This window comes from Carya illinoinensis, chromosome 1, assembly GCF_018687715.1.
Source record: "Carya illinoinensis cultivar Pawnee chromosome 1, C.illinoinensisPawnee_v1, whole genome shotgun sequence".
NCBI classification, from domain to species: domain Eukaryota; kingdom Viridiplantae; phylum Streptophyta; class Magnoliopsida; order Fagales; family Juglandaceae; genus Carya; species Carya illinoinensis.
Genome location: NC_056752.1, coordinates 37,815,130 through 37,827,932, shown reverse-complemented (window position 1 = coordinate 37,827,932; position 12,803 = coordinate 37,815,130). Strand labels below are relative to the sequence as shown.

Sequence of the window (12,803 nt, the reverse complement as noted above, 5' to 3'; positions counted from 1 at the left end):
CGTGTGTTTTGACTTCTGTTTTATAATATATATTTTTATTATATTTTTACTGTACAACACTGGCCAGTGTGTTAAAATTGTAGTGTGCTCCGTAGCACAACTCTTTTCTTTAATTTGAGCACGAAAGAGGAACTCAACTTGGAGGGGTGATTTCTTGTCATTTGATGTGGTTTTTAAGCGAATTATTGTGATTTGGGGATGATTTATTGTGGTTTATGTTTGATTTCTAACTTTTGCCCTCTACTTATTAACTCAATATTATGGGTGATTGTAGAAATCCCAACCCCAACTTTTTGTACCTTGAAATGTTAATAGAATTTGCCTAGATTTTTTATTTTTTTTAAAATTTTTTTAAATGTAACCAATTAGAAATGCAGAGCTCTCGCTTGACACATCTAGAACTCTTGGGAGTGTCACAAGATGCTGAATCAGTCGTACATGTGACCATATGAAAACAAAATTGTAAGAGTAAAATGGCAGGTGTGACTTCTGGGATTTCATTGCTGATCAGAAAATTTAGAAGGGCCTTCATAAGTAACCAGTTTTGTAAGGGCCGACTAAATGGCTGCCTTCTCTAAATCGAATACACAAGGAATAATACTATACAGGTATACAAGGATCTTAAAAAGCTGTACATTTTCAAAGACGCTGAGAATCATTGCAGGGGCTGCTTACTGTATATACGTTAGTTTGTACAAATGTTTCAGCAATATTCTATTAAGAATTCAACAAAGGCCATTTGGCAAGGGTCAATGCAATAGCTTCTTCCAAATCTTCCACGGGAAAAGGCATCCTCCTCCTTAATGTTCAAATCTTTCGCACCTGCGGCAGTCCCACAAAAATGCATAGGTGAGGTTCACATCATTTACTCTGGCCAGCAGATCGTGCATACAGGAATAAAAGCAACATTCTGTCACCAGAAAGGGAACCAAAAGATTTTAGTTTGTATTGTATGTGAATACAACAAACTCAACGAAAATCCCTTGTTTATGGGATAGAAGATGCCATTTGGTCTCATTGGCTCAACAAAGCTTCTGCAAATGGATCAACTCTACTACAATGTACCATACCTATCTTATACGAGTTTTCTCCATTGAATCATATTTTTCACTTGGAACAAAAAGAGAAGCTGGTCAAAATAATGGTCGGACAGTTCAAACAGAATTTTCTCAATTCCAATTACTTGTTTCTCATTATTAACAAAAGCTAATAAAGATAAAATACAAGCTTGCCATATGGTATTAGTAATTAATCGTTATTGTTTTAAGTTTAGTCTATTCACTTGTCAAGATTTTATTTTTTTCTGGTCGCTAATAAATCAACTAATGCAATTCATGTTTCTATAATCAATTTGCACTCACAACATCTCTGCAGATAAAGAGAGAGAAACCAAAATGCAAGTCAACCGACAGCCTTGACCTGCCAAGACCATGGTCTAGTAAAACCCCTAACCTGCCAACAATTTGTACCCAAATACAATACATTGAAGAAAAAGAGTCGGTGATCATGATCATAAATGGAAAATGCATATTAATACCTTTCAAACAGTAGGGGAAAAATTGGTTGGTTCTCATGACCTGATAAGAAGAGAGTGACACATGATATTTCTCCAAAGGCACTGACTTTTAAATTCAGTCAGTACTGCTGCCGAAACTTGAACTTATAGGGGCTGATCCAGGCACCTGTTGGGGAGACCAGGTGCAAATGCCTTCTTTCAAAGTGACTTCAGCACTGGTACCATCAGCAATTGGTGAATATGGTTTTGTCACTTTGCTTTTTAGCATTTCCTGAAAAAAAGAATTTCAAAATGAAGTCATCATTAGATGACAGATCAGAGGCAAATATGATGTACTTAAATAACAATTTAATGTATGTAAAAATTGCACACATCTATATCAAGCATTTGTGTAAATTCTGTAGCATTCCATAATTGGATTTGAAGAAAAATAAGTATGTGAACTTAATAGAAGGAATCAGCAGACCTTGACCAGAGTATGGCATGGTCTTTTACCAGCAAGAGTTCATGTAAGTATATTAACAAATGCATTTGTCAACTTCATAGAGGGAAACTGCAAAACATGACACAGTAGGGCATGCTCTTTTGCCAACAAAGGTTCGCACAGTAGAATAACATACGGCATCAGAAACCAACCTTTGAAAGTTTTGACCCATAAGTGTTCCTTGCTTGCTCAATTGAAGCATAAATTTCAAAAGCCTGGTTCGTTTCACGGCTGCATTTTATTACACGAAAAACTTCTTTTGATTCCATTGCTCTAGACTGTAAATATATGATAACTCGTGAAGGTGGAGAATTCTGATGGTCCTTCTTTCCATGAGTCAACTCCATCATCACCAGGCCATCCCACAGTACATCCCACAGTACTGAACATGGATCCCTAGCTGGGCTGAACTTCCTCTGAGCAATAACATTTGAAGGTTGCTGTAGAGAGAGAGAGAGAGAGAGAGAGAGAGAGAGAGAGAGAGAGTTTAAGTTTTGTAGGTGTCCCTGGGTGTAATAAAAGATGGAAGTGAAATATCACAATATGTTCTTTATACTCAAGTTAACTTACTTGCAACAATATGACCCTCCGGTGGGTGACCACAAAGATTTTCCCTTTTGGGAGTAAAAAGTGATCTTCATAAGCATCTGACAAGGCAAACTTTCCACGTACTTTAAATAGATCAACCTGGCCAAAAAATGAACCAGATTCTGCCAGCTGCAATATAACCTTCATGATTGAAACAAAACAAATAGATTCAGAATCATAGTCAAGTTTATAGTGAGAAGCTAAAATTTTAAATAGGCTATAATCATGGCTCATGGTTAGAAAGGGTTGTAGCTGCTTCTTTTTTTCATATGTAAAAGCAATTATGTCAATAAACATATGGGGTGCACCCAAGTTCACATTTATCCATCTCACTTGCTTTAATCTGATCCAAATCAGACGGACACTCCCAAATCCATGAAATAAACAAAAATAACACTGTTAATGTAAATGACTGAGAGCATGGCAAACAACTACTACCTGCCCCTGTGCTTTGTATTCATCATATGGTCGAAGCAAGTTATCACCACCAATAACACGAGGTAGCCTCCGGCGAAGGAGTTGTTCATCTGATGTTATAGCAGATGCTATCTTCATTCTCATAGCATTGGCACCTTCAGTAGTTTTTGACAAGAGATCCAAAACCCCACTCACTGGTTGCGCAGCTGCACCTATTATTCCTTTTCCAACGCCCTGAACAAATCCCTCAACACCAGAAGATTTCGCACCTTCAAGAGGCTTTGTTAATATGCCAGTAACGCCTCTGAATAGGCCTTTTGCTAATGCTCCCCCGCCCTCTCTGATAACATCACCAAGATCCTCCACACCCTTGTTTTCCTGAAAAAGCAAATTAACTGTCAGATTATTACTCAATGTGAAAATAGCCATACAACTAGATAAGTTTTTAATTGTGAAAAATTAGTTATATCATGCCTTGTATCTGAGAAAAAAATTAGCTATGCAACTAGATAAGTTAATTGAGAAAAATTAGTTAATATATCATGCCCTGTATCATACACTGAGAAAAAAAAAATTAGCTATACAACTAGATAAAAAATAACTATACAACTAGATAAAAAAACACTGTATCATGCACTGAGAAAAAAGTCAACCACCAACAAAAATAGCTATACAACTTGTTAGAGGGCATGGTTGTAATTAGTGTAGATGAGGGTATTAGTGTCATTTGTATGTCATATGTATAAACTCAGTAGATCAGTGAATAATCTCTCTTGTAATTTCTCTCTCTCTCTCTCTCTGTCTCTCTCTCTCTCTATTCAACTACATGGCATCAGAGCTCTGCGTAGTCAGTTGGTAGTGGTTGTGCAACAAGAGCTTTTTTCAACACGTTTCCGTGGTTAGTGGTGGCTAGTGGCAACGTGTGGTATCACCGTCACCGTCTGCGGTGGTTTTTCTCTTCGGCGTTGGCGGCAGGGGGTTGAGGAAGCCTTTTTCAACGTGTTTCTGGTGACCTCAATTGTCAAATTCACCGGAATCCAACTTGCCGGCTTTTTTGTGCATGCCGATGTGTTTTCTGTCGTCATTGGCTGCCGGAGCGACGGTTTATCACCGGCAACGAGCTCGGTTTCATGTGTTTGGTTGCAGGTCTCAACAAACCCAGTTCTCAACTGGGTATGCCTCCAACCTGGATTAGGAACTTATTCCTATCCGGAATAAAACCCATTTGGTAACGCATATAAGGTAAACCAGCTTGCCTTATTCTCGTTTCGGATAACTTATTCCAGTTTTAAGTCAGCTGTGAAACTAGTACCCGAAATTTCCCAAAACAGGCTGGTTCAGGCCTGAAATTTGGGTTTTTAATCTGGATTTCTACTTTTCCCGATTATATTTTCCAGTTTTTCATCCATATTTCATGTTTTTGTGTGAAATCTTTGTTTCCAAGTGAATTTTTGTGATACTTTTCTGCATAGCAACTAAATTTGAGTCAAACATCTCTTGTACCAAATGTTAGTATGCCTATGACTTTGGTGAAGTTGAATGGAAAAAAATCTATGTTGTGGTCAAGATCTATTGAAATGTCTTTGAAAGGCAAGGGTCTTCGTCATACTTACTTGGTTGATCCAATGCCTGCCTCGACTAGTTCTACCTTTGCTCAATGGGAGCAAGAAGATGCTTAAATATTGTCTCTGATGTTGACCAGTATTGCGCCTAATATTTGCACAAGCTTAATACATTTTGATACCGCTCAAGAGGTGTGAAGGCATCTCAAACAGATGTGTTTGGGTGCTGGAAATATAACTCGTATTTATTAGTTGTGTAAACAATTCTTTGCATTGGAATAGAGTGCTTTCGGCCTGGAAGAAGATTATTCTCAAGTTATGAGCATATGTGAAGAACTCAAAATGTATCAACCTATCACTTCTGATGTTCCAAGTATACTAAAACAACGAGAAGATTTTAATGTTGTTTGGTTTCTTGTTGGCTTAAAACCTAAGTATGAGTTAGTGCGTTCTCAACTTTTGGCAAGTCCACAGCTTCCCTCATTTCCTGATGTATTATCCCAACTTTAGCGAGCTATATTGTCTTCTGATCAGAGAAATGAGAGATTTGCTTTAGCTGCCTCCTATGTTGCTCCTGGTGGTGTGGAGGCCGGAGTGGTAGAGGTGCATGTGGGGGATGTGATACCAGATATAATCGTACTCAAGGTCATGAATCTCGTAAGTGCACCTATTGTGGTCGCACTAACCACTCAGTGGACTATTGTTGGCATCTACATGGTAGACCATCTGGGTCCACTAATCAAGCCACTTTCCAAGATACTACATCACCGTCAACGAGCTCCAACCTAACTTCAGAGATGATCGAAATATCAAAGGATGAGTATGATCAGTTTTTGGATTGCACACAGGTGGCTTCATCTTCCATAGCTACTTGTGCCCATTCAGGTACAACGTCCGCATGTCTTGTCTCATCTACTCAAGATTCATGGATTATCGATTCAAGAGCCAATGAACACTTGACTGATTTGTCTTATTCCTTATCTAAGTTAGTTCTCTTGTTAAAGTTACAGGCATTGAATCCATTAAGCTCACCGATTCTATATCATTATCATCTGTTTTATATGCTCCTAGTTTTCTCTTTAATTTGCTGTCCAATAGTAAAATTACTCAAAACTCTTTGATGTTCCATGACCTTTAATCCCTCTGTATGTATCTTTCAAGATCTCTAGACAGGGAATAAGATTGGTACGAGGCATGAAGCTGGTGGTCTGTATTACCTTGATGTCAAACAGTCACCTACTCGAGCCCTCACATCCTCACCATCTGCTTTTGAATGGCATTGTCGCCTTGGACACCCATCCCTTTCTCTTTTGAAACATCAAGTTAGGAATCTTGGAAATGTGTCTCATTTTTCTTGTGAAGTATGTCAGGTTAGCAAACACCATCGTGTGTCTTTTGTACCTCGAATTGATAATTGAGCTTCTAGTCCTTTTGAATTGGTCCACTCTAATATATGGGGACCAATTAACATTGTATCAAACAAGTTTTAGTATTTTTTTACATTTGTTGATGACTATTCTCATATGACATGGTTGTTTCTGATGGAGGCACGATATAAACTTTTTTCCATATCAAGGTCTTCTGGGAAGAAATTAAAACTCAATTTAGACAAAAAGTTCACGTCTTGCGTTCTGACAATGCTAAAGAGTATCAATCTAATGCCTTTGCTACTTGAGTAACAAAGGTATTGTCCATCAAACTTCATGTTCTTATAGACCCCAACAAAATAGGGTGGCTGAACGCAAAAATCACCATTTGTTAGATGTAACCTGAGCACTTCTACGGCACATGCATGTTCCTAAACACTTTTGGAGTGATGGTGTTCTTATTGCGTGTCACCTTATTAACTGTATGTCCTCATTAGTCCTTGATGGTTCCTCTCCCTTCTCCATCTTGTTCCATTCCTCTTCACCCTTTTTCTATCCCTCCAAAATTTTTTGGATGTGTTTGCTATATTCATAATCTTGGTCCAGGCTTTGATAAGCTTGATCCACGTGCTACTAAGTGTTTGTTTATTGGTTATTCTTGGACTTAAAAAGGATATCGTTACTATAGTCCTGCTCTTAGATGTTACTTTACTTGTCCTGATGTCACATTTTTTGAGTCCATACCCTATTTCTCGGAAACATCTTCGGTTGTTGAGTGTGATCCTTTACCATTATATGCTCTTACCCTTTCCCTTGCACACTCACCCATTGACACAAGACTTGGGCAAACTTAGATACTTTCTTGGAATTGAAGTCGGTAGATCAAAGAAATGTATTAACCCATCTCAGAGGAAATATGTACTTAACCTTCTGGAAGAAATTGACATTTTGGGTGCACGGCCCATTGACACACCTATGGATTCAAATCGTTTTTTTGATAAGTAAAGTAGAAAAGTAAGTTATTGACGCCCACCGTGGATTCAAATCGTAAACTCTTGAAAAAGGAAGGGGAGTTGTTTGGAGATCCAGGTCGGTATCAAAGACTTGTTGGGTAATTGAATTATCTTACTATTACTATTACTAGACCTGATATCTCTTATGCAGTGAGTGTAGTGCACAGATTTCTACAAATGCCCAGGGTCTCACATTGGGATGCTGTAATCCATATTCTTCGTTATCTTAAGCGAGCTCTTGGCATTGGATTGTTGTATAGATCAAATTGACATTTTAGAATTGAAGCCTTTTCAAATGCTGATTGGGCTGGATCTCCTTCAAATAGAAGATCGACTACTGGATATTGTACCTTTGTGGAAGGTAATTTGGTTACGTGGAAGAGTAAGAAGCAAACAGTCGTAGCTTGGTCTAGTGCAGAAGCTGAATATAGAGCAATGGCTCACACAACTAGCGAGTTGACATGGTTGTAACACTTTCTTCAAGAGATTAGGTTTCCAGCTCCTGTCCCTCTTCAGTTACTTTGTGATAACCAAGTTGCAGTGCATATTACATCTAATTCCATTTTCCATGAGAGGACTAAACACATTGAGATTGATTGTCACTTCATTCGGGATAAAATACTAAGTGGTGACATTTCTACACTCTTTGTGAAGTCTGGTGATCAACTTGCAGATATATTTACCAAACCATTGTGTTGTAAATGGTTTAAACTTATTTGTTCCAAGCTAGGTTTGTATGATATATATGCACCAGCTTGAGGGTGAGTGTTAGAGGTTATGGTTGTAATGAGGGTATTAGTGTCATTTCTATGTAGTATGTATAAACTCAGTAGATCAATGAATAATATCTCTTGTAATTTCTCTCTCTATATTAGACTACACAACTAGATAAGTTAATTGAGAAAAAAACCAACCACCAAATAAAATTCCAAATATCACACGTTTAAAAAAATGTCTGCATATCATCAAATTGGAGCTAAATTTATATACTCTATAATTTTTAAAGCATTAAACTTACTCCAACAAAGCCACATCATCCAGTCTCCAATTGTATTATTGAATGAAAATTAGTTAATATATACAATTAAGTTAAATGAAAAATATTTAGTTAAATTATTACCATGTGTTTGGTTTCATCAATGTACATCATTTATAGCTATGTAACCAAAAGATCCATAAATGTTATTAAATTTTTAAAGACGTTTTTTTTTATAAGTAAGAAGAAATTTTATTAGAAAGGAATGTATTAGGCGAAGCCCATGTACATAGAAAGTATACAAAAGAAAACACCTAAATACATTCTACGAAATAGTAAGCGACATTAGAAAATCATGAGCAGAAGATCCGTTAAAGACTAAAGCAGAAAAACGAAACAGCAAAGAGTGCACAAAAGAATTCCAATTTTGCTCCAAAGAATGCTCATTGTCATTAAAACACCGCTCGTTCATTTCCATCCAAATGTACCACATAAGCCACAAAGGAACCATCTTCCAAGCCACACCCACTTGAGAACAACCAAGAAGCCCGTTCCAACACACAAGAAGGTCAACCACTTTCAAAGGCATTACCCAAGCCAAACTGATTATACAAAAGATGCCATCCCACAAAGCCCTTACCACCTCACAATGCAAGAGTAGATGATCCACGGTTTTCCCATTCTTTTTACACATGAAACACCAATTCATAACTCTAATACCCTGCTTCCTTATTATCCAGGGTCAATTTTCCCGAGAGAGGCAATCCAAATGAAAAAAGCCATTTTGGAAGGCATGTGAGACCTCCAAATACACTTCCAAAGAAAAGGAGGACTATCCTGAAAAGTCAACGGCTTATAGTACGAATGAATAGTGAACTTTTTACACCCCTTAGACTTCCACAACATCCTATCCTCAACATTACCACCAAGCCTCAAAGAGTATAAAAAGCTGAAACTTCATCAATCTCCCAATCCTGTACAGCTCTAGTTAAACAAATATCCCACTGAATCGAACCATTAGAGCGACAAAGCAAATCAGAAACAGCAGCAAACTGATCTGAAGCCAAACGAAAAATAGCCAGAAACACACTATTGAGGGCCCGATCACCATGCCAAATGTCAAACCAGAAACGGATCCTAGATCCCTCACCAACAGCATAGCTAACATGACTAACAAATCTCTCCCAGCCCTTTCTAATGAAGTTCCAAAGCCCCACACCATAAACCCCCCAAACTTCATTAGAACACCAACCCCCCCAAGCAATTCCATACTTCCGATCAATGATCTCCCTCCAAAGCAACTCCCCTTCCGGTAGATATCTCCACAGCCACTTTCCCAATAAAGCCTTATTAAATATCCTCAAATTATGAACTCCCAACCGTCCAACTGAAATAGGAAAACAAACTTTATTCCACCTAACAAGATGGAATTTAGTTTCCTCTCCCATACCACCCCATAAAAAAGTACGAAACAACTTCTCGATCTGATTGGCCACCTCTACAGGCAATGGAAACAGCGATAGAAAATAAGTGGGGAGATTAGAGAGGGTACTCTTTGCAAGATTGACTCTGCCCCCTTTACATAAGTATAGTCGCTTCCAACCAACCAACATTTTCTCAACTTTCTCAATAACCCCATTCCAAATATCACAAGCCTTAAAAGTCGCCCCCAACAGAAGACCCAAATATTTCAGAGGTAAAGAAGCAATTTTACAGCCCCAACAAGCTTGCCAAGCTATTGATGCTATGCACCACCCCCACCCCCACCGGAACCAACTTGAAAGGAACCCCCCTAACAACGGCCTCTACCCTCCGGTGCAATGCCTCCATAATAATGACACAAAGAAAAGAAGATAAAGGGTCCTGTGTCCCAAACCATGTGAGCTATGGAAAAAACCAGCAGGGTTACCATTAACCAACAACGAGAAATGGGCAGTAGAAACACAATGTATAATCCATGAACAGTAACTTTCCCCAAAACCGCATCTCCCAAGCATGTAGAAAAGAAAGTCCCAATTCACACGATCAAATGCATTTTCCATATCAAGCTTACAAAGAACACCAGGACCACCCTCCTTCAAATGATTGTCTAGGCATTCATTTACTTGAGCATCGAATCAAGAATTTGTCTTCCCCAAAAAAATGCATTTTGGGGCTTAGAAATGATTTGCTCCATCACCTCGCCCATAAGTTTAGCAAGAACCTTTGACATCATCTTGTGAACCCCGCCACAAAACTAATAGGTTGAAAATCCTTTAGCTCTAAAGCCCCAGGTTTCTTGCGATAGACACCACTAATTTTTGTAACTTGATATGGTAGAGAAAAAATGTATTCATAAAGATGGATTTCTTAGTTTTTTTTATTCTTGATTTTGGCGTTATGTGGTATAAAATGATTATAAAGCATTTTAAATATCTTTAAAACATTTTAAACATATTCAATGCATTTCAAAATATAAAATATTTTAAACAATTATATATATTATTTTTAACTAAATATCTTAAACTATTTGTCTGCAACTAGTTTAAGTAGTTTTTAAGACATGGTCAAGGATGTAGTCCAAGAAGAACAAGCATAATTAAGGTAACTTGACTTTAGACTATTTTATGGTTAGCATCCAGTATGCTTACTTGAAATTTATTAATAAACTAAAGGATGTACTCACTTTTGAAATTTTCTTCTCTTTCCAACCAAGCCATGCAAACAAGTAAAAAAATTTTTAATTGGTGCAGAACATCCTTTTTCTCATGACACTACAACATTTTTTGTCTTGGGTTACATTATGTAACAAATGCCTTGTACAAATTGCAAGCACCTAGACAGCCAATAAGTGCATGGCAGAGCTTTGGAATGCCTTCTTAGTTTTTAGGAACCATGGTGCATGGTAGAGATTCAACAACTTTGACAATAAGAAAGAATGACAATGGAATACCCTGGATTGAGTGTATGAAGGAGGTGAATGGGATCCCAGATTTTACGAGAGGGAGTTTTTGCAGTTTATCATAATTCTGCAGGGCTCCAACTGTAGCATTAAATAGTCATTTTGGAATATAAGCCCACATGTGGCTTGGGCTTCTACTTGTAACTTGATATTAAAGTCCATCACAACCAGTGTGGGACTTGAGCCATGCCACCTACAATGAAATTGCTTGACAAGCATGGCAATGATTTAAGGGTGGGGATTGCAATATCCTTGATTAAGCATAGCAGTGGTGAATGAGATTCCACATTGCTTGGAATGAGGGATTTTTTGCAGTTTACAAAGATTCCAAAGGCTTTCAATCGTAACATTGATTGATCCTTTTGGAGTATAAGCTTAGATGTGGCTTGTGCTTTTCCTCGGGTTGTTAAAGGAAAGATTTAAAAGAACATGTTGCAAGGTCAAAAGGGACACAAATTTTGTTCAAGAGAACACCTCACAAATTTATATTAAAAAGCTAGCATCCAAGACTGAAGGATTGGGCAAATTAGATTGGATATAGACTACTCTTAGTCATGTGCTATAGGCACCTTGAGCAGTCCACTTCGAATTCTCCCACATCTTATTAGTAATGTATGCTGAAGACAGAAGGAAATGGGCAAAGCAGAATCCATACGGCTAACTCTTATTAGTATGGAGAAGGATGTAAAAAAATTTATTGAAATCTCTTATGTATGTACATATTTGGTCGTTTTCGTTTCCAATGAAAATTATAAACATGGAAGATCACCTAAAAGCTGCTCCAAAATTAACCAGCACATTTATATTTGCACTCCACAAATAGTTTATAAGTCCATGCTATATATTGTATAAATTCAAAATGGCAAACTACAGAAACTATGAAAAGATGAATAATAGATATGAGAATATTTAGCAAACCTGTCTCTGCCGGCTTTGAATGAACTTCTTATCCATTGATAAGGCAGCCACACCTTTACTCATATGTCCAAGTGCGCTGCTTGCATTGCCTAATATGTCAACACCAGAGAGAAGTTGCAGAGGTTGGCTTAAAAGATCCTTCCGAATGTTTGAAATAGCAATACTAATCATGGAACTCTGGCTCATGCACAAGTTCTCACGGATCCTATGATTTATCCTGACCTGATAAACAAATAGGAAAAAAAGAACTTATATTCAGATTTTCCATGATAAAAGAAAAATATGATACCCTAGAAAATGTATAAATTACAAAAATCATCCAGCATTATTTCCACTTTTCAAAAAGATATCTTTCTAGGAAAACTCCATAAAATCGTGGCACTGAGAGCCTGATGTTTAGACAATTGAGCTTTATCACATATGCTATAGAAAAAGCTAAAAAATGCTTTATGCATATGATTTTGAGACTGGAATGGTAGGCTTGGTGAACAAGCATACTAGAAGTAGTTTACATGCAGTGTTAGAGCACTCCCAATGGCTCATCTATCCTATCCTTCAAAATACATCACTAAAACTCTCTTTTTTTATTTTACATATTGACTTTTACACTATACCATACATCAGCTTATCTATTTTTTCTTATCATTTAAATATTATATTTTTTATTCTTTTGTATTCATTTCAAATATTTTTAAAAATGTTTAGACATGAAGAGGAAATGGGAAGTCACGTGAGGAGGAAAGAGAAAGTAATTAAAAATGTTTACATTTGATGAATAGGATCCTCTACATGTAGAGGGATCACTGTAGAAAAATGTATAATATTTGTAAAATACAAAATCTAATGGAATAGTATTTTAAGAACATTTCTTTATATTATGAAGGAAAATGCATTTTACAAGAGCCATTGGGAGTGCTCTTATAAGTCCATTATCCGATTCTACCACAGATAACACACTCTTACAAGCATATTGAACTAAACGGGATGAAGAATTACAATTATTTTCTCAAAACATAATTTG

At 37.2% G+C, this 12,803-nt stretch overlaps 1 protein-coding gene across 2 annotated transcripts in view; it reads right to left on the bottom strand.

The window, feature by feature from the left end:
* Positions 1 to 465: 465 nt before the first annotated feature.
* Positions 466 to 12,803, bottom strand: part of LOC122317403 — an 81,730-nt gene continuing 69,392 nt past the window's right edge. Inside the window, exons 59-64 of one of the 2 annotated variants that reach the window (XM_043134496.1) lie at positions 11,783 to 12,004; positions 3,027 to 3,383; positions 2,571 to 2,729; positions 2,153 to 2,440; positions 1,538 to 1,787; positions 466 to 910 (exon numbers count right to left, since the gene is read on the bottom strand). In XM_043134496.1, the coding sequence (XP_042990430.1) occupies positions 1,632 to 1,787; positions 2,153 to 2,440; positions 2,571 to 2,729; positions 3,027 to 3,383; positions 11,783 to 12,004 (1,182 nt within the window). In that variant the 3' untranslated portion in view covers positions 466 to 910; positions 1,538 to 1,631. The remainder of the gene's footprint in view (positions 911 to 1,537; positions 1,788 to 2,152; positions 2,441 to 2,570; positions 2,730 to 3,026; positions 3,384 to 11,782; positions 12,005 to 12,803) is intronic. The other variant, XM_043134488.1, reaches the window with a different exon arrangement.